The sequence below is a fragment of the Equus asinus genome, chromosome 2 (genome assembly GCF_041296235.1).
Source record: "Equus asinus isolate D_3611 breed Donkey chromosome 2, EquAss-T2T_v2, whole genome shotgun sequence".
Lineage (NCBI taxonomy): Eukaryota > Metazoa > Chordata > Mammalia > Perissodactyla > Equidae > Equus > Equus asinus.
Genome location: NC_091791.1, coordinates 153,632,843 through 153,653,660, shown reverse-complemented (window position 1 = coordinate 153,653,660; position 20,818 = coordinate 153,632,843). Strand labels below are relative to the sequence as shown.

General features: G+C 38.5%; 2 protein-coding genes across 19 annotated transcripts in view; both read right to left on the bottom strand.

Moving 5' to 3' along the window:
- The window catches only part of VPS39 (VPS39 subunit of HOPS complex), a 41,488-nt gene extending 40,214 nt beyond the window's left edge, over positions 1-1,274 (bottom strand). For 2 of the 3 annotated variants that reach the window (XM_070503089.1, XM_070503074.1), the window contains exon 1: positions 1,008-1,258. Coding sequence is in view for 2 of the 3 variants with exons in the window: in XM_070503074.1 (XP_070359175.1) it covers positions 1,008-1,080 (73 nt within the window). In the remaining variant the exon portion in view is untranslated. Of the gene's footprint in view, positions 1-1,007 lie in introns of all 3 variants that reach the window. The other variant, XM_014857319.3, reaches the window with a different exon arrangement.
- A 1,598-nt stretch (positions 1,275-2,872) lies between these two features.
- The window catches only part of TMEM87A (transmembrane protein 87A), a 36,151-nt gene continuing 18,205 nt past the window's right edge, over positions 2,873-20,818 (bottom strand). The window contains exons 8-22 of one of the 16 annotated variants that reach the window (XM_044765088.2): positions 20,160-20,221; positions 19,177-19,360; positions 18,099-18,198; positions 15,714-15,807; positions 14,855-14,926; positions 12,291-12,399; positions 11,268-11,326; positions 10,395-10,498; positions 9,273-9,374; positions 8,374-8,447; positions 7,878-7,939; positions 7,152-7,207; positions 6,704-6,734; positions 4,568-4,752; positions 2,873-4,127 (exon numbers count right to left, since the gene is read on the bottom strand). In XM_044765088.2, coding sequence (XP_044621023.1) covers positions 4,118-4,127; positions 4,568-4,752; positions 6,704-6,734; positions 7,152-7,207; positions 7,878-7,939; positions 8,374-8,447; positions 9,273-9,374; positions 10,395-10,498; positions 11,268-11,326; positions 12,291-12,399; positions 14,855-14,926; positions 15,714-15,807; positions 18,099-18,198; positions 19,177-19,360; positions 20,160-20,221 — 1,304 coding nt within the window. In that variant the 3' untranslated portion in view covers positions 2,873-4,117. Of the gene's footprint in view, positions 4,128-4,567; positions 4,753-6,703; positions 6,735-7,151; positions 7,208-7,877; positions 7,940-8,373; positions 8,448-9,272; positions 9,375-10,394; positions 10,499-11,267; positions 11,327-12,290; positions 12,400-14,175; positions 14,245-14,854; positions 14,927-15,713; positions 15,808-18,098; positions 18,199-19,176; positions 19,361-20,159; positions 20,222-20,818 lie in introns of all 16 variants that reach the window. The other 15 variants (XM_044765090.2, XM_044765089.2, XM_070503180.1 and 12 more) reach the window with 15 other exon arrangements.

Below are 20,818 nucleotides of genomic sequence, written 5' to 3'. Positions count from 1 at the left end.
CAGTTCTTCGGTGGCTGTGAGCAGACACAATTGCTCATAGATAAGAGCATAATGTTCAGGGGCTGGCCCCGTGGCCGAGTGGTTAAGTTCGCGCGCTCCGGGGCAGGCGGCCCAGTGTTTCGTTGGTTCGAATCCTGGGCGCGGACATGACACTGCTCATCAAACCATGCTGAGGCAGCGTCCCACATGCCACAATTGGAAGGACCCACAACGAAGAATATACAACTATGTACCGGGGGACTTTGGGGAGAAAAAGGAAAAAAAAAGAGCATAATGTTCATAGTTAAGAGTCAAGGTTTAGACCCCTTAAATCATATGCATCCTGGAGCATTCAAGAGATGCCAGACCATGCTTTCTGCACTGGCCAATCCCAAGAGGATTATGCAAGTTTTTATGGGTTAGATGTCATGACAGCTCTTCTACCCACAGAGCTGGGTAACTTGGGCACTTTGAAGAGAAGGCAATCAACCACTTGGCTAGGTTAAGAGTTTAGAGTTAACAACGTGAGTTACCAACAGTAATGAGAATGACGAGCGATCACTAAGGGAAAAAAGGCATATGGCGTTAACTTGTTCAACGCCCCCACAAAGTGCTGTCTTTCACCTAGAAAACAACACAATCATTTGGACAAGTTCAAGGCCCTGGCAGGCTGAGAACTTCCCACTTTTTGTCCCTCCAAACTAACGACTTCTTGGGAATCGAAATAAGCCAAAACTGAGCACAATTCATAAGGAAAGCTCAACCTCCATCTCTGTACCGAGAGCAAGGGCGAGTGGAACGTCCCTAAGATGCCTGAGTCTGTGGGGATGGGCCAAACAGCCCCACCGCCCTCGCTGTCTACAGTGCTCTGCCCTCCTCATCCCAGGCCCCTCTCGGACAGCGTCCGACCGGAGCCCACACAGCCAGACGCCTGACCACTTCCCTAGCCTCGTGAAAGGTCCGGACTGCTCGCGCGCTGACCTGGCCTCGGCCCCTCGGCCCCTCGGCCCCTCGGCCCCTCGGCTCACCCCAGGCAGCCAGACAGTCGATCTGCAGAGGCAGCTTTTCTAAGATCGGCACCGGCTCGAAGGCGTCGTGCATGGCGGCGAGCAGAGAATCGTCGCGGCAGTCTCACCCGGAGTGAGTTGGGCCGGGCTCGGCGCGGGCCAGAACCAGGCCAAGGAAAGGGCCGACCAGGACCCGGCCAGCGACCCCAGCTACAGGCCCTTCGGCAACAGAGCCATCATCAACAGCGGACTTCCTGCAGGGCTAAGCCCGCCCCTTCCACCGCCCAAGCCCCGCCCCTTCCGCCCCGGCCGCTAATGCACCTTCGAGGAATGGCCGGGTGCTTGGGAGTCTTCGTCTGGCACCCAGAACTTCCCCGAGTGGAGCCCGAGTAGCCAAGGGGTTAACGAGAAAGGAAAAAGATCTTAATCTTAGCATTGCCTTAGGCAGTGTAACGTGGTGGTGAAGAATTCGGGCTTTGGCGCCAGTTAGACCTGGGATGGAAATCTATTTAGGAGATGACCTGTGACGTTTAAGAAATTAAGAATCTCCAGAGGCCTCAGTTTTGTTATCTGCAAAATGATGGTAGTGTTACGTATCTACTAGCGTTGTGAGCGCTTGCCAAAGCCTGACACACTCTAAGCACTCGATAAATGGTTTTAGTAATAACCCCAACCAGTTCAAGTACCTTACCCTTGCATTTTAAAGGTGATTGTAGGCCAGTGGTTCCCAAATCAGCAGCGTCAGCATCACCTGGGAACTTGTTAGAAATGCAGTCTCAGGCCTCATTCCAGCCCTACTGAGTCAGAAACTGGAGTAGGGAGTCCAGCAGTCTGTGTTTGGGTAAGTCCCCAAGGTGAATCCATGCACTTTTAAAGTTTGAGAACCACCACAAGGATGATCTGTATCTGGCAGTTTCCCCCGAAGAAGATAGCAGGTGTGTCATAAAATTAAGCATTTAAGGTTGAAAGCAAAAATGTAAAAGAAAAGGAGTCTATGATATAGAAGTAAAAAAACTGAGCCTGGTCACTTTACTTTTACACAATGTCAGTTTCTTCATCTGTAAATTAGGAATATTGTCCCATCTTTACCAAGTGCTGTATCTGATAATCAAATGAAGTCACTTCAAGTAGTAAGAAACACAAGAATTGCTAAACAAATCTCGTGTTATGGCTGATTTTCACCACAGAAACCCAACACCTTGAAAATTTAGACTTGCCAGCTGCTGTAATGGAAGAAGGTCTAATACCTAGCAGTTCCAGGTCCAAAGACTGAGACCAAAATCAACAATTAAACTCTAAGGTAACAGGTCAGTGTGAAACTATAAATTTCTTCTGAACCTGTTCTAAAAAATGATACATATACCCAATCACAGTAACATAAGCAGCCATAAGATAAAGCAGAAAAAAGCAGATCCCAGGCTAGAGAATTTGTACTATACACTCCTGCTTAACACATTAGGGTTTTTTCCCCTAGTCTCAGGTCAACATCTAACCAGCCTCAAAAGATATGTGACCAACTCTCCTGCTGCATTATAACGATTACTCGCTTGCTAAGTTTTAGTAGGAAAAAACAAAAGCACATAACAGCAGCCTTTTGGTAATGTGTTAACCCGGGAGTAATCAGTTCTTCATATTGTTCCTTAGAGATGATGCCTCGGGGATTTTTTAAAAAATCACCACAGCAAACAGCTATAGAGAAATGTTACATAAATGTAAACACTTCCATTACAGTATGACTTAGTGAAAACTGTGGTGGTGTTGGTCATTGATTTCAAAAGATAAGACAGAATAAAAACCACGGAAGGAAAATTCCCACGAGAGAGAGTTGTAGAGAAAGAAGGGTCTTTAGAGAAAGTCTAGGGAAAAAAATGAGAAAAATATATTAATTTTGTTAAAATTTTTTTATATTAAAAAGTGGCATGAACTTTCTATGTAGAACAAAAATCTTGAGAAGGCAAAATTGGACAAAACCATTAAAACAGAAATATAGTGCTTCCAATGAATCCCATCACCTTGTGATGTCTCTTATAAACAGTCTCTAAACCAATACCAGATACAAGAACAGTCGATCTAAAGGATGAGCAGCAGTCCAGGGCCTCCACACTACTTCATGCAGGAAAAACTGTTTAAATTAAGCCAGGAGAACCAGTTTCCTTTGTGTTAGCTCCTGCTTGTGAAGCATTAGTCCCTTTAGCAGGGTGCTCACTCACAAGCACTTTGATGGAGTGCCTCTCTGCGCGGAGTGCATCACCCAGTGAATGGCAGAAGGCAAACAAAGCATTGCCTAGGTCTCTGCAGTGCTGCCCTCGGAGGCTTACAAAACAGTAGTTAAAAGTTCGGGAGTGTGCACCACATTGCCAGCAATGGGATGTGTCACAATAGCAGATGTCAAAAGAGTTAAGCTAATATTTCTCTCTAAAGTACATCTGAAATAGAAAAATCTTTAATATACACCATTTGTAAACAAAATTGCACTTGATTTTGCTTTTTTAAATGATGTGAATCATACTGTAACAGTTTCTTTTTTTTTTTGCTGTCCTTTTCATCATTCATAGAACCATGGCTCCTTAACTCAGAAGGACTCTTTTTTTTTTCTCAAAACTACCTCTGCAAGATGTTACCTTGGCTTCCCAGGAAATGGAAAGATAATTTACAATTTCCCCCATCACCTATGTAACTCCCTAAATAAATAAAAATTACAGGCAGTTGCTCCTGGAGATTACATATTACGGTGTTGATGTCACAGTTCTTTAGAAGATGTTAAACTTTTTAGTCTGACAGATTAAACAATTTAAACATTACAGAAGGCTCAGGAACAACATACATAAGTTGCATAAACATCCATGTCAGAGTATGGGAGGGAAAGGGGCATCAATGTTGTAAATAAGAAACTTGTAGATTTTTCTCATCCTATGAACTTGTTTTCAATGAGAAGTCCTCCTTGCTCTGACACCTCTGGCCAGCTCCAATGCACAAAGATCAAAGAACAGATCAGGATGTCGCTGCCTCCTTTAATCCCATGGGGTAGTGTAAAGACTGACACAGAAGCTGATCTCTTCCCAGATACTAGCCATCTTCAACTGCACATCTTCCCATTCTTTACTCCATTTTGGACCTTTCAAAGTGTGTGATCATTCGTTCCTACGGGGGAAAAAAGGTTTATTCTAAGTATATTAATTCCAAATGGTCTACATTCCAAATATCTTCTACAAAGATGATGCACACACACATTTCCCACAAGTACTTGTTTATGTTCGTTAAATATTTAGAGAGAGAGTGCCTAACCATCTATGAAGATTTGAGACATACAGATGTCCAGCCACCCAAGATTAACTGAATCAAAACCTCTAGGCTTCTGGAAAACCACAAGTGAAAAGAACTGTATATTTGAGAGTCAATTAAAATGATGAAACAAACATTTACTTAAGATTAACCTTTAATAAAAATGTCTCTCCTTTGATTCAGTAATTAAACTTGAAGAAACAGTCAAGGATGTGGGCAGAGATTTAGCCATAAGCATTTCTACTCCAACACTCAGAATTATAACAAAATACTAGAAAGAATTAAGCATTCAAAAATACAGGATCATAGGGGCCGGCCTGGTGGCATAGCAGTTAACTTCACACGCTCTGCTTTGGCGGCCAGGGGTTCGCCGGTTCAGATTCCAGGTGCAGATGTACACACCACTTGTCAAGCCATGCTGTGGCAGGTATCCCACACAGATAAAGTAAAGGAAGATGGGCACAGATGTTAACTCAGGGCCAATCTTCCTCAGCAAAAAAAAAAAAAAAAAAAAAAAAAGATTATATAAACAAACTGTGTGTATCCTTATAATGAAATATTATATATTCATTAAAATTATGTTTGATGAAAAAGTTCTAGAGATCTGTTGTGCAACAATGTGCATATACTCAACACTTTGCACTTGAGGATGGTTAGGATGGTAGATTTTATGTTTTTTTCACCTCAATTTTTTAAAAAGTCATGTAAAAAACTACATTTGATTATAAAATATTATTTACAGTATGCCATCTCAATTAAGAAAACTGTACTATTAAATTTCCTTTCTTACCCTATTTTTTACCTTAATTACTATTTTTTCATTTTTCCTTTGCTTCATTTGCTAAGCACCCGTCACAAATTTATCCCAAACTCTCATAGAACTGTAAATCCCTTTTCAATATGATCAATTACATCAGCTAATCTATCCTTTTCACTTTTTTCTTAGAAATACCCCTCCTGAAGCTCTCTGTTCTCCTGCTCCCTCCTGGACTGGCTGCTCTCCAAGCCTGTCGCCCTGCTGTCACTCTGAGAGTTTCTTACATCATCTTCCTGGAGATTTATCCTCGCGTCTCTGTCTTGGAGACTTTACTTCCTGGATCCCAAGTCTTTCTCTTTTTAGTTCCCTCACTCTGTAATTAACATTTTCTACTACTTTCCTGAGAAAGCACACAAGGATGTCAATTACTTTATTCTTGTGTAACTAAAAAACATGTTTATTGTACCCTCATATTGATAATTTAGTTGAGTATAGAATTCCAGGTAGAAAATAATTTTCCTCAGAATTCAAAGACATTGTTCTATTAGCTGTAGCATCCAAAGTTGCTGCTAAAGAGTGTGTGCCATTTTGATTCTTGGTCCCTTATTTAACTTGTTTCTCTTAAAATTCATTTCAGTTCTGGAATAGGTTTTTCACACAGGAGAACATGAACAGATGGGTGAAGTCAGTGCTACCAAAAGTACTATAGTAAACCTGTACTCCCATGAATGGCACAACTAGGTTTCACATACTCAGCCCCGTCTGGCTGCATGGCTGGAGAGCTGAAGCCAAACAGAAGCCCTGAAGGCAAATTATTAGCAGAAGAAAATCCCAAGAGGGAGATCTTGGAACTGCAAAATACACTGCAGAAAGCGAAGTGTTACACGGATAGGTTTAATTCCGAATGGCAGAGCTCTCAATTACTTCAATACACAGAACGGCTAAGGTATCTGACACTGTGGGCTGCATCACACCACAGGTCAGGGAAATGAAAGCCAATCCAACACAATGAGTCAGAATAGGGCAGATGCTTTCAAAAGGCTTTGTGAAATCAGGAGACTCTAGAATAACCTAATATTCAGAATACGTCCAAAATGAGTTCTCAGGAACTCAGACTAAAATTCTTACATAAAACTTGACCGTGAAGCCTTCTAGATGAACTGTATGGAGGCATATTAAAAGATTAAAAGTCAACATAAACATTAGAGGTACAAATTATAATCCTTACTATTGGAAGAGGACAGTGACACAGATAACACTGAACAGTAGATAACTCAAAATAATTTATATTTTGTTTTGGTCTACTATATTCCTTTCTCAATACTTTTCTTTATTATTTTTGCCTAGATTAGATAAGAGTTAAATTTGAATTTCTTAAAAACAAAGGAACCACAAAGTAGGAGAGTAAAGTATTTGCTACACAATTTAAACAAAGACATTCTCAAGTCTGACCATATAACTTTGGAAAAGAAAAGGAGAACATGTACAGAAAAGAAACATTCTTGAATATTTGAGCTCCAATATTAGTATTTCTATTCTCACCCTTTTTCAACTATACCAACTCTAGTTCTTCAGGCCACTACTGAGTCAAATAAGTAAAGGTTCCCTGAACAGAGGACTTATGACTCCCTGTTAAGTCACCAGACCCAAAGTTTATGCACATGATGTGATTACTAACCTCATCTGAATCCAGAAGGGCTGGAAGTGCTCTGCAGGGAGAAAAATACCAAATCAGTGTCACTGGAGTTGCATAGAAAACACAAAACATGTTCTGCATTATAAGAGGACCAATGTTTAATTAAAATTATAGCCATGGAAAAGAACTCAAAACTTCCAAAAGGATTATCCCATTGATTTTGGGAAGATCTATAGCTAAATCTTTCTAAGCAGAAATGTCATCTGAACGAATAATCCCAGCTACTTTTGTTTGTATATCATACCTAATCTTTAACTATTTTCTAACATCTTTTTAATGTTTTAATATTCCTTTAAGTGATTTAATCTTTTACTTCTAAAGTCAACTACAAGCATTCTCATTAGTATGCTCTTCAGCTCATTCATTTAAAATAATAAAAGTAATACTAACTTTGAAATGGGATTCTTGAGGTAATGATTCAAAAACTTACACATCTGTCACAGAAGAAGGAACGTTCTCTTCTACCCACTTCAAATCATCTTCCTGCTGGGAACATACAAATACCAGTTGTTACTAAAATGCACCAAACAATACATCTCAAGTAAGGATCTAAAGAGGACTCAAAATCTTTAAATTTAATCTCTTGTCACTCTGAAGTAGTATGTTCATATAACAAATGGGACTGCTAACAGAAAAGTCAAATAATTTAAAAAACTATATAACTGAAATATAAAATGACATCCTACATCCTTAAATGCTTTCTTCTCAATGGTCTAATACTAGAATTTGCTTCATATAAGCTTTGCTCCTTAAAAGTGAGATAAATTCTAAACAGATTTGAATGCACAACTCTAAGAAGACCCAAAAAAACAACTGCTGACTGAAAAAAACCTTGATTTTTACTACAAAAAGATCTTAGGTTATTAATGGGGCTACAACCTCACTGATGAAAACCATTAAACAGAACCATCAGACTGGCCTGGTACCTTTTAGGACATAGTAGCAAACCATCTAGCTAAAGATTACTAGGTCCTAGACCTAGAATCACTCGCTGTCTCTACATTTAAAAATGTAAATCTAACATATACTAAAAGATTTATAAAGCAAGCTTAATTACAGCATAGGTAAACAACATCATTAAGGCCTGTACATAACTGCTGAGCTCCCCAAGGGCCAGAGGACAGGGCAAATAGGACTAGGAAGAAGTCCTACTTACTGCTTTGTTTACTTTACTATTTCCATTTGGTTCTTGTTTGGTACTTCGCATTTTCATTCCTTCTGTAGAAGAAAAAAAAAAGTAGATTGGTTAAATCCGTCAACAGACCTGCTATGATTGCAAAAATGGATTCAGAGCTTTATTTGAAGCTTAGTGACAGTGAATTATACAACAGATGTTTCTCCATCTTTACATTTATGCTGGAAAGTTCAAAGCCAAATTTTCATCTCATCTCTAGTAAGCAAACTGGACATTTAATGTGCAATTATTTACTGAATTTACCATGGCTTCATCTTAAGATTCATACTCTTATTTTCGCTTTCCCTAATTTCACCACACACCAAACTAAGCAACAACACAGTTGTAAAATAATAAACAATGCACTTACATCAAAGTATCTTGATTTTGATACTTGAAATGTTATACTTGCTTTACTCTTTCTAAAAACCAGAAAAGAATATGTAAAGCACAAATAAAAGGTGAATTTTATCAGTACCAAAGCTTTCTTTCAGCATAGGTTCCTTTTGCTCATCCTCCTCCTCTTCCTCCGACAATGGTGAAAAGGCAAACCTGACAGAACAAAGGTAGAACAGAAGGAAGGGAATCAGAAAAATACAAAAGCTGCTCCACTGTCTGGACTTCATGGGACTAATTATTGAAACTGCAATTACGGTCATTCATAACATCAGTTTAGTGAATAATAAAATAATTCTTCCCCTTCAGAAAGCTCTCAATTGTCTATACGAGCAAGGGCGAAGCAGCACAGGATCATACTATGAGTGCAGACTCAACCACGTAAAACCTGTAACTTCAGACAAGTTACTTATTCTCTCTATGCCCGTTTTCTGGAGGATAATAAACATTACTCATAGACGTGTTTTGTGAAAAGTAAGTCATTTCAAAAAGGGCTTAGAATAATACCTGACACATAGTAAGCATTCAATAAATGTTCATTTACAAGCATACGTATCACACAGAGGTAAGAAAGTTCTCATGAAATTAAAAAACTCAGCCTTCAAATTGGTAGTTAAGAGATGGAAGTCCTGATCTTGTGTGTTCCAGCCAATTTAAAATCTCAGTTTCCAAGTGGGGAGCTGAGAAGATGAAGGCCTGATCCGGTACATCTCAGATATTTTTCTTTCACAACTTCCAAGAGACTCAGCAGAGCAGCTGCCAGAAAGGTAATTTCTAGACTGCACGAGCTGTGAACTCACTCTGCGCTCACTGTTGCCTAGGATTTTCATTCTACCTTGTTTTTAAATCTCCCTTTCATGATTAAAAAAAAACTCTTTATAAGCTAGGAATAATAGAGAACACCTATAACCTCTTAAAAGGTAACTAACAAAAATGCACAGTAGGTATCAAAGTTAATGATGATAGACGAGAAGCATTTACTCTAAAGCCAGAATAAGTTGAGGAGGCCCAAGGTCATCGCCCCAGTTCAATGTTATACAGGTGGGCCTTGCCAACACAAGGATCAGAAATGCGGCAACAAGACTATTTGGAAAGAAAGGAATAACATGGTCATTACTTTAGATAACAACCAATCTAATGAGAAAACGTAGAAATTACCAGAACAAGATAATGTAAGAGGGTTGATGGATATGATAAATATACAAAAGTCAACAGCATTCCTACATATTTGAGAAAGCCACCCGTATTATTTTATTATTATTTCTTTCTTGAGGAAGATTAGCCCTGAGAAACTGCTGCCAATCTTCCTCTTTTTGCTGAGGAAGACTGGCCCTGAGCTAACATCCGTGCCCATCTTCCTCTACTTTATATATGGGACGCCTACCACAGCATGGCATGCCAACCGGTGCCATATCTGCACCTGGGATCTGAACCGGGGAATCGCAGGCTGCCGAAGCAGAACGTGTACACTTAACTGCTATGCCACCGTGCCAGCCCCCACCCATATTATTTTAAAAGGTTGCATCCATAAGAGCTGTAAAATTTTTAATTTAAATAAAAGTTACAAAACGTAATTGAAGCATTGAAAAAAATTAAAAAATGGAGAGAGATACCATATTCAAGGATGGAATTATCAAAAAGATATATAATTTCCCTAATCAATCCATTAATTCAATTAAATTCCAATCAAATCTGGTAAGGTTTTCCTAGAATTAAACAAGCTAAATTTCTGAATAAAGAGCAAAGACCCAACAGCAAAGGATTTTAGGAAGTACATCAGGCATGCTCCCTTATTTACCCACATAAATACTTATGTTATCAGAGACGTCAACTGAAAGGGACCTTATGTTAATTAGTTCAACTCCCCATTACAAGAAAAAGAAATTAAGGCCCAGAGAAATGAATTTTTTGGCAGCATGCCAAAAATTACAATGCAAGTGAATAGGACAGCTGAGCCAAAAACCCATCTCTCTGGATACCAGACCCAGGGAGTGTTCCTTCCACTATATGACAAGGCCATGACACTGTCATCCATTGAACCACACCTAATTGATGACATGGCCATTCAATGGTTAGCAGCGTAAATAAGAAGTGTCCAAGAACCTCTGGTTGTTTGCAGATGGTCGCCAAAGAACCATGATGACAAAGAGGATCATGGAGAACAGCAAGCGCCAGATGGCATCATCCACCCACAGCTCCCGCCAATCCTACCAAAAGAGGGAGAAGTACAACATTTATACACATTATCTTAACCCTTTGTTTACAAAGCCCATGGCATAGAACAAGAATCACTTATTCATTCAACTTTTATTTACCAAGAGCCTGCTATGTGCTTGGCACTGTACTGAGGGCTGGGGATACAAACTGAATGAACACAGTTTCTCCCCTTGTAGTGTTTATTGTTGCTAAAGAAAAGGCACCAACTGAATGCAGCACTTGTCAATACTTCGTTATAGCTCTGAGAATCTTGAGGGAAGGCTTTTTATACAAGGTGAAAAAGAGTAACATTAGGTTATTTCTTTTTTATACTTTTCATTTTATTTATTTTCACCAAAATAGAGCCTTAGCTGCTTCCAAAGAAATGCTATTGGACACAGTCTTTGTGCTCTCATCTTAAGGACACGGCTTCTAGTCAGATTAGCATTATTCACACATATTTAATGTTTAGGACTCTGGATTTCTTGTTCAAGAGTTTTTAGTTAAGGCAAGATTGGGTTATGACAGACTACGGTTATCACTATAAAATTCTTTCTCACTATTGGGATTTATAGTCAGACCCTCCACACAAACAAAACATACCTACCACACCAAGCACTGTGCTCACACAGAAAGAACACTTGGGAGGGATGCATTCTGACCCTCCAATAGAGACCTAGGCCTAACTTTTTACTAGGTGTGAACCTTACCATGGTCATCAGCATCATCACGTGTGTACAAAACAGCACACTATTCATAAATGCACTGTTTATAACTCACCGACTGACACGTCACTATCCTGAACTTCATGGTTGTCCAGATGATAAACACAATAGATGCTAACAAGAAACAAAAAACCTGGTCAGAGCATCAATCTGGTTTACACCTCAATTAAATTCTCTGATTCTGGTTATGAGGAATTCCACACATCCCTAACCAATACATAACAATCATTTCCTATCAGTTATTTTAACAAATTTATTCAACACAAATTTACCTAACTATTATAAGCAAGGCCCATGATACGTACTCTTGACAACCCTTTCTATACTTAGTTTTGTTGACCATCTGGCTACTTCAGTAACCCTGAGAATTGGAAAAGGTGGTACTGGAAATACAGCTTTTTCTAGCATTATCAGTAATACAATTTTTTTCCTTTCCTTTATCCTTAGTATACTAACACTAATTTTTCTTTGGCTGGTCAGATGGAAAAAAAAGGTGGATAAAATGACAGCAAGAGAGAGTTGTTTGTTGGTTCCAATCACAGTCCAATCACAATCCAATGCCAATCACAATCCAATAGTGAGGCCAGACCTCACTAGTCTTGGTACCATGGCCAAAAGGCAGGCAAATTAGCCTACTGTGGCTATGGTCTTTCTAATGCTGTATTTTATGCAGGCTTAGTGACATAGGTAAAAGCAATTTAATAGCCATGTGCCCTGATCTAAAATTCTATAGCTATTTATTGAAACCAAATAGGCAAGTATTAATGTCTTCTAAAAGAAATCTAAATGCTATATGGCACTCAAGCTAATTTGCCTCAAGAAAAAGAATTCAGACAGGAAAGGGATAGACTAAGAGTTGAAATTATCTGTGGTCTATTTTCAGTTATTAAATAAGCGGTTCCTAATCTTTTTTGAACCTCAAACCCATTTGAGAATTTGACAAAAGTTAAAGTTCCCCAAGTGAAACGTACAAAATGTCCTATGTAATTTCGGAGAGCCCACCTATTGCCTCTCAAGTTAAGAATCTCTGTTCTAAAAGGATCACATTTAAACAGCAGGAAGAAAGTCCCTGACTTACCTGCCACTGCCAAGATAAGCGTGTTGGTGAAATGTCGGTACAAAGAGAGTTTTACAATGTTCCTCCGAAGTTTCAAGAGCTTCATTGTTTGAGTCAGGCTAATAAATATGTGTTTGCAGGTCAAGGAAATCAACATTCAGAAAAAACAATAAGCTAGTACATTAATGCTCAAGTTTCTTTGAGGACCTGGGGTCAAACTGATAGAGCTATGGATCCCAGAGGCCTTACAGTTCTCTCATTCTCAATCTCACAAACACCGCAAGCCTCACCATGATTAACAAGAAAGTCTTCATTTTCAATAAGACTTGAAGAGAAGGCAGAATCAGGATAAAGTAAGAATGCAAAAAATAAGAAGAAAAAAGAAAAGAAGAAAAATATATTTGAAAAAAGAGAGAAATAAAGACAGGAAGAAGCTTTCTAGAGAAACAAAGATGAAAAAGAAAGACAAATGGAAGAAAATGGAATGAAACTGCATAACAGGCAAGGTAATAGGAGTTAACACCATCTGCTCTCTTCCTTTAAGGTTAAGTGGCTCTCTTCTCACTGCCCCAGCTAACCCAGGCTACAGTCAGAAATACACTCATGCCCACGCCCTCCCAGAGTTCTACATTCGGTCCCTTTATGCCATGTTACAGAACCTGCCATCAGCTGCCTGAGCTATCCTGAATTGAAAGGACAGTACAATTACAATTGGCAGAGAATCCCAGGCAGTTTGGCTCTAAAAGCAACTAGTCTCCATTTTCAGAACATTATTCCCAAGTAGAAGTTGCCAGAGAAAGACAGGAGGGGAAATGACGACTACTAAAGACAGTATCTGCTCTCATGTCCAACTTTTAGAATAAGGAGCAGATATGAAAACACATGAGTCGGAGCTTGCTTCTGCCCTTTGATAGAGCCTTAGCTGCTACCTAGTCATTGGGTTATCTTTACTGTATGGTCCATCCCACCTCCCTCTCTCCACTCCTCCCAATACTCATAGAGGTTCACAAAGCACATTTGAAAGATAGTGCCCTGGAAAAACTTGGAGCATTTGGACCCAGGACCCTTCAACTTCAAACATTTTGACATATGATAACCCACAAAATTGCAATTCTGTTTACATTCAGCTTTTCATAACAGTCAAGTCTATCAAGACAATAATATTGCACAACTGCACACAGAACCAAGTACACAAAAACCCAAACAAATTTTTTAAAAATCCCATAAGAGTCCAGAAACTTGAATTCTTCATTCAACCGGCCAAGTCCCTAATAAACAAATGTTTAATTTTAAGAAACAGAAGAAAAAGATTACTCAAAAACTTAGTTATCTGCAGGGTGCCTTTGCCTGTAAATGAATCAATATTTATTTAAAAGAATGGAAGTCTTCAGACAATCCTAAGTCAGTTTTTGAATGAGGGTACAAAACACTTAACCCTGTGAGGGTTAAGATCTGCTAAACCTATACAGAATTTTAAGAGAGTCAAACAACCTTAGCTAGTTCCTGAAACCGCATTTTAAGAATGAAAACCTTTTCAGAATTTTCAAAACATGTAATAACTGCTAGAGGCTGAAAGAAACAGCTGGACCACGGCAGCCAGTGGTTCTACCCTAAGCGGGGGCACAAACAATCCAAAATGGAAGTGAAACGCTCATTTAACAAAAGAAAGCCAGAAGTTTTTATCTTGTGCTCAGTCCACAGTCACCAACTTCTGACGTAATTTTAAAAATTAAATGCAAACAAAAAACTGCTTACCTGAGCCCTCAGACTGTTAGCCTGAAAATACCCTATTCCTCAGACTAAGGAGTAACCAACAAAACTGGTAAAAACCCTTTGCAAAAAGATCGATGGAAACCCATCTCCAAAGGGAAAAAATGGACCGCCATCAAGCCAATGAGAAGGATATCCACCAGCAGAGGGCAGTGTCTAGGAAAGCCAAGGGGATAAAGGCCAAGGAAGCAAGATCAGTCTGGGCCTGCAGACAAAGAAAAAGAGGTGGTGAAAAAGAGATGTCCAGACAGGCACAGAGAAGAAACCAGCACACGATTCTACATTTAATCATCTGGAATGGTTTTACATTTGAATTGAAAGAAAATAAAAAGGACTAACACTTGGCATCTACATCATTCTTCCCTTCTGACAAACCATCACCTGAAACATACAGCTATAAGCATTTCACACACACCGTCAATTATACTCTCAATGCAATGAAACATGCTGCTAATAAGAGGCAACCACTGTTCCTAGCATGCTAAGATCCACGTTAAGAAGTGACCATACCTAAAAGTATGGTGTTATAAGACCCCATCCCATCCTATCATTTCCTATCATTGTGAGTTGGGGTACAAGTCTTAAAAAGATCCTTCTCATATTTAAAATTACTGCACCATTAATATACTAAGAACAACTAATTTCCAGAATTGTCAAATAATGTAATTTTACAAAAAAGAGCTCACCCCAAAATAAAATGTAAGGCAAGTATCTGTCCCAAAAACTATGCTGTTTTTTCCCAAAAGTTTATATATATGTAAGATGTTATTTATATAACCCTAATTACCCAGTCACCAGGGCATCTGAAAGGATATCCATAAAATAATACAGGCATCAATTGCTGAGAGGGCCACGTTTACTATCAGAGCCAAGGGATAAGAAAAATACTACAGCATCAGAAGAAAGAAAATGAAATTGACAGAGGGTTAAAGTTGCTAAAAGTCTAAGGAAATTACATACAGAGGACAGTGTGATTTGAAAAACAAATTTGCATCCATAAAGTGCTTAAGGGTCGATTTATTGCAAAACTTATTGAGCCCAGTTTTCTTGAGGGCAAAGTCAAGTTTGTAGCATCGATCACCCTGAATCTAACAGGTTATTGCAGAGAGTGATTTTTTAATAAATAAGAAAATAACTGGAATGACCTAGGTAGGCCCACTTCGTCCTCACATTAATCCAGCCCTAACATAAATTTCTTTATCACTTATATCTCAGTGCTTTGGTTTCCTTCCCTGGCAAAGGGTATAATTATGTAATTCTCGAGAATGATGTGAAATTAACTAGATGCATTTTATGAAAGTCTTTGAAAGTCAAGAGCTAGTTAAGCAAAGAACACTGTCACTTTAAGACAAAAATTAGATTAACTAGCAAGTGCATGATTACAATGTTTGCCACTTATACAAGAATGGAGCCCACTGTCCAGGAGGAGGAACTAAGTGAGCAGCAATTTGTGAACAGGTGGGAAAGCATCCATTCCTGATCACAAATTAAATTTATAAAGCTCTAATAGATAAATTAAAAGGAAAAAATTAATCATACATACATTTTGAAAGTGAGAGGCCAAAGGTGACTCAGAAGCAGTAAAGAAGCCCATGGACATTCCCAATTCACCCCCTCAAGACAAAAAGAAGACATCTGAACTGACCACAAAAAGTTAGATTAAGCAATACTGACCCCAGTAACTCTGAGGACCCCTTCCATGCCAGAGAAAAAAAGATAGAGGGCTCCAGCTACCACAACCTTGTGAAGAGTGACTCCAAGGCGAGGCCTGAAGAGAAAGCAGAGAGAGAGTTGAGTACAAATGCAACAAACCCCAAGACAAGCTAAGTAACAGGAACTCATGTTGATTAATACAGGCCAACAACTTAACAGAGAAAAGACATACTTGATTCACCTAAGAGAAGAAAACTCAAAAAAAATACGGTCTCAAACAAGATAGTGAATACTAGAAGTTTAGAGCTGGTCTCTGGTTATCAAATTTTAAAAAAACTTTTCATTGTAGAGAACTCTGAAACACAGTCAACAGTATAATAGACCCTATACAGCCATCATCCAGTCCCAATAACCGTCAATCTTTGGCCAGTCTTGCCCCATGTGCACGCCATCCACTCCCCATCCTCCCATACTATCTTGAAGCAAATCCTAGACAGCATATCTTGTATTTGTTATATATATTTCAGTATGTGTTTTTAACAGACTTTTAAAAAACATAACCACAATACCATTATCAAATCTAAAAATTTTAACAATTGATATAATCAAATATCCTATTAGATAAATAGTACATTTGCAAGTTCAAAATCCAACAAAATATGAAAAGTTTTTTAAACAGCTTCTGTTCAAAGGAGGAAAAGTCTTAGATCCTTGATATTCAAAATACTACTTAATAGAATCTACATTTTAACAAGATTCATTAGTGTATTATAGTTTGAGATGCAATGCCTTAAATCATGTCTACCTAAGCCTTAGCAATATTTGTTCTTATATTTTATGTCGTACAGTAGAAAAGCTCTCTATGCGCAGGGATTTTTCCTCCCTACTGGTGTATCTTAGAAACCTAGAATATTTCCTGGCATATAGGAGGCACTCAAATATCTGTTAAATGAATCAATTTTAAAAATGAAAATCCCCCATTCCCCTCATCCCAATTAAAGCAAAACTCCTTTAAATGAATGAATCATTTTTAAAAATTAAAACCCGTCATTTCTTTAATCCCACTTAAAGCAAGACTCCTTGAAGTAACTGTCTACACCTGGCTAGTTCCAATTCGTCTTCTCCTATTCTCTCTTGAGCTCACTCCAATCAAGCTTTTGTCCCAGCACTTCACCAAAACTGTCTTGTTAAGGTCACTACTATCTTCCACGTAGTTAAATCCAACGGTCAATTCTCAATCCTCTTGTCTGACACAAATAATCACTCCCTCCCCGAAATATAGTCTTCAGATTTGCCTCCTACTGTGCTGGTCACTCCTCGATTTCCTCTGCTCTAATTCTACTTCATATCACTGTATTAAAGTAACAGAAAATGTTCAAAGGCTTAGTCTTTTGACCTCTTTTCTATATACACTCACTTCCATGGTGCTCACATTCAGTCTCATGGCTTTACACATCTACATTCTGATGACTTCTCAAATTTGTACCTGCACCCTAATCTCTCCACTTTACTTTCCTTTGGATATCTAACTGAACTGCTAATCTTGCTTCCGCTCCAAACTTATTTCACCTAAGATCTTCCTGAACTCGGTAAATGTCAATTGCATCCTTGCACTTGCTCAGCCCAAAACAGTTGGCAACATCCTTGATTCTGCCTCTCTTCCACATCACACATTTGATCCATCAGCAAATTCCACCGGCCCTACCTTAAAAATATATAGAGAGTCTGACCACATGTCAGCATCTCTTCCCCTGGGTGTACGCGTAGTTCCCTCGCCTCCTTGAGACCTTTACTAAATGTCACTAAGTGAAGCCTTCCTTGCCACCCCATTTACAACTGAAAGCTCCACTTCCTGCCCAGACTCGATACCCTTTCCCTGCTTTATCCGCTCCATAGCACTTACCACTGCAATATCAGATATTTTATTCACTGATTTTTGTCTGTGTCCCCTCCCTCCACAAATGTGAACGCCAAGAGTTCTGTTTACTTGCTGTATTACCTGAGTCTAGAACAAAGTCCAGTATATAGAAGGCACTCAATAAAATTGTTTTGAATAAAAAATAAATTATTTTCAGACTATTAGAGCAAGAATGCTCTTCCTATAAAAAATTTGATTTGAAAAAATATTTTGGAAGAGTAAAGTCACTGTAAGTTTACTCTAAAAGTGTGCTATTTCAATGTCATTCACTACACTGCGGATTTTCCTGCAGGTGCTTCTTGAGTTCCAAGAAGTAAAATGAAACACAACATTTTTCCAACTTCAAATCCACAAAATTTCAGATACTTGTCTTATCTCAGAACTACTTCTAATATCAACTCTTTCAGAATTACAATGGGAACCGGAAATACAGTTTCAATTTGATCAGCATTGTAATATGCTCTTCCATATAGGAAGTTAATACTTACTTGACTATGCCATATCCCAAACTGACTATGATGACCAGAGTTCGAGCCAGTGAGCGTTTAACTGCTGAAAGCAGCTCTGCAAGGATCAGGGCACCTTGAACTATGAGAGAAAAGGGGGGAAAGGTGCTATACTTGAGGTTTGGGAAAAGGTGCGATTCTACAACCAGAAATGTAGATCTCACAACAAGCAATGGTATGAGTCCTACTAAAAACTAATACTTCTGCAATTTTTACAAGTATACATGCTGATCTCACTTATCTCACACATGTGAACAGAATCTGGGCGTGTGCAATTCACTTCTCTCCCTACTCCCCATTTCACTAAAACCTTAGCAGAATACCTCACCCCACGTGGACATTTACAACATCTAGGAAACTTCTCCCCTATTTTTAAAAACTGCGAAATATACGTATACATAGAAAAGCACAAAACACATACACAAAGTTTTCAAATCATTTTCATCTGAAATCACATCTACTATTTTCAAGCCCTTTCAAAGACAGGGAAAGATCTAATTAGTATATTGCAACAATAATCAATAATTAAATGGTCTCATGAGAGAGAACCAAAGTTATCACAAAAACTTCAGTACAAAAACATTTCTCTCATTACTTGTTCACCTTAATAATCTTGAAGCACCCTATTTTCTTGGTATTAGTGTATTTTACCAATTCTCAGATGCACTTCCCCCCATGTTATCTTTGAAATCAAGGTGTGTCTTACAGTCAACAGCATCTTACAATTAAATTGACGGTATTTGTTTTCTTTCTTAGATGTATACAATAATGGTGTCTTAAAAATCAAGGGCAATTCAGATTTAATGACAATAATAATCTTTCCAAAAATGGCCACTACTGTTCTAACTTTCGTGAGTTATTTCAGTAGAATCATTCAAATCACTGAAACCACAAGTTATGAGATTAAAAACAAAAGTCACAATCATAGTGATTCTGCTTAAGTTTTTCTAATTAAGTAACTGAAAAGTTAAACCTACTTAATGACTGCTGACCTTAGGGAAATTGTCACATGTCTCACCTGCCGATCACACAAACTGGCAAACATTTTATGGTTCCGTACCAGATTCTCCTTTGTATCGGATGTTCTGAAATTCTGCATAGAAGACAGCTTTCTCAAGCATTCCCAGGAAGATGACAGCACCAATCCAAAACTGAATTCTCAGGAGATCTCTCCAGTAGCAGGCAGACCATGCCAACCACAGAACACCAAACAGGACATATACAATACACATCACCATGAAAAACTGTCATCCGAGTGGGTAGGAGATAAAAAGGAGGATTAGGGCCAAGAGCCAATTTAGCGTCAATATATAGTCTTAACACACTATAAAATATACATTTTATACATTCTACTTTAAAAATAATTATTTTATTTCTTTGGAGTTCAATACCAACATGAAAAAACTGTCTCCTCTTGAGCAGAGAGAGACCACCTCAGGACCTGTCAAAAGCGACCACTCTTCTGTACTAAAAGAGCTTTTTCAGCTCACAGTCTAAAATTATATAAATGAAGACAACACTGAAGAGGAAAAAAGGCATGGCAGGGTTAGTATATAGTTGAAGGTAACAGAAGAGGACAAAATAAGAAAACTATGAAAGGGAAAGGTAGAAGGAAAAAAAACAATCATGAGCAAAGGAAATCTGAAAATAGATTAAGGATATTCCCAGACATGGACACAGATACACACACTGAAAAGGAGAAAGCAGCATCATTTAGGTACTTTAAGTGGGATCAGAAACTATGGGATTGTAAGCAGTGCCCTTCTTAGAGAGAGTGTCAGACTGAAATCATCTTTGAAGTACTTTCTGACTCTAAAATTCCACAAGTCATCAACCCCTTCATTTTACAGACAAGAAAATGAAGGCAGAGAGGGGTTCACTGACCCTCCCAAGATCACACTCTAATAAGAAGTAAAGAACTGAAAGCCATACTTTCTGAACTGTTCAGGTACAATTCTTTAAAAAAGAATATTGCTACAAAACACGGACAATCTTTCAACTAAACTCATTTAATGTTGAGGTTAACAATCTAAGTTCACTTACAATCATCAATGGATAATCTTCAAGCGTGAGGTATTCATAGGGACCCTTCACTTCAACAGTCACTGCCAAAAAACAGGCCTCAGAATTAATGTAAAGGAGGCAGAAATTAAACAAAAACATTACGTGACATTTGTCTGATGAAATTAATGAAAATTCCATTGGGTCATTTATTTTTAACCACTTAAATCTTGGTGAGTATTACATTTATAGAGCACTTTGAAATTCACGCAGTGTTCCCATGGTTCGTGCTATGTCCTGCACAGGCCTCCATGCCTATGCTCCAGGGAGTATCTTAACTGGAAAAGCCCTTTGTTCCCATAGTCACATCTTTAAAGATAAGATTGAATGTATTTCCTCCACAAGGCATCCTGTGAGCTGCCCAACTGGAACTATTCTGCATCTCCTCTAAATTCCGAACATACTTCATATATACTTTTTCCTACAACACATCACTAACATGCTTTAACAAGTACCAGACTTCATTCCTTCATTCTGCCATCCTCTTTGTCGTCCATCTCTCCTTACCTATGTTTTCCTATTGCTTTAGTATTTTTTTTTACCTACTTCAATTTTATGCATTATGTAACTTTGCTACATTAATGTATCATCTTTGGAAGGTGCTTAATAATAACAAAGTGTTTAATAAAGCAGAACAAGTG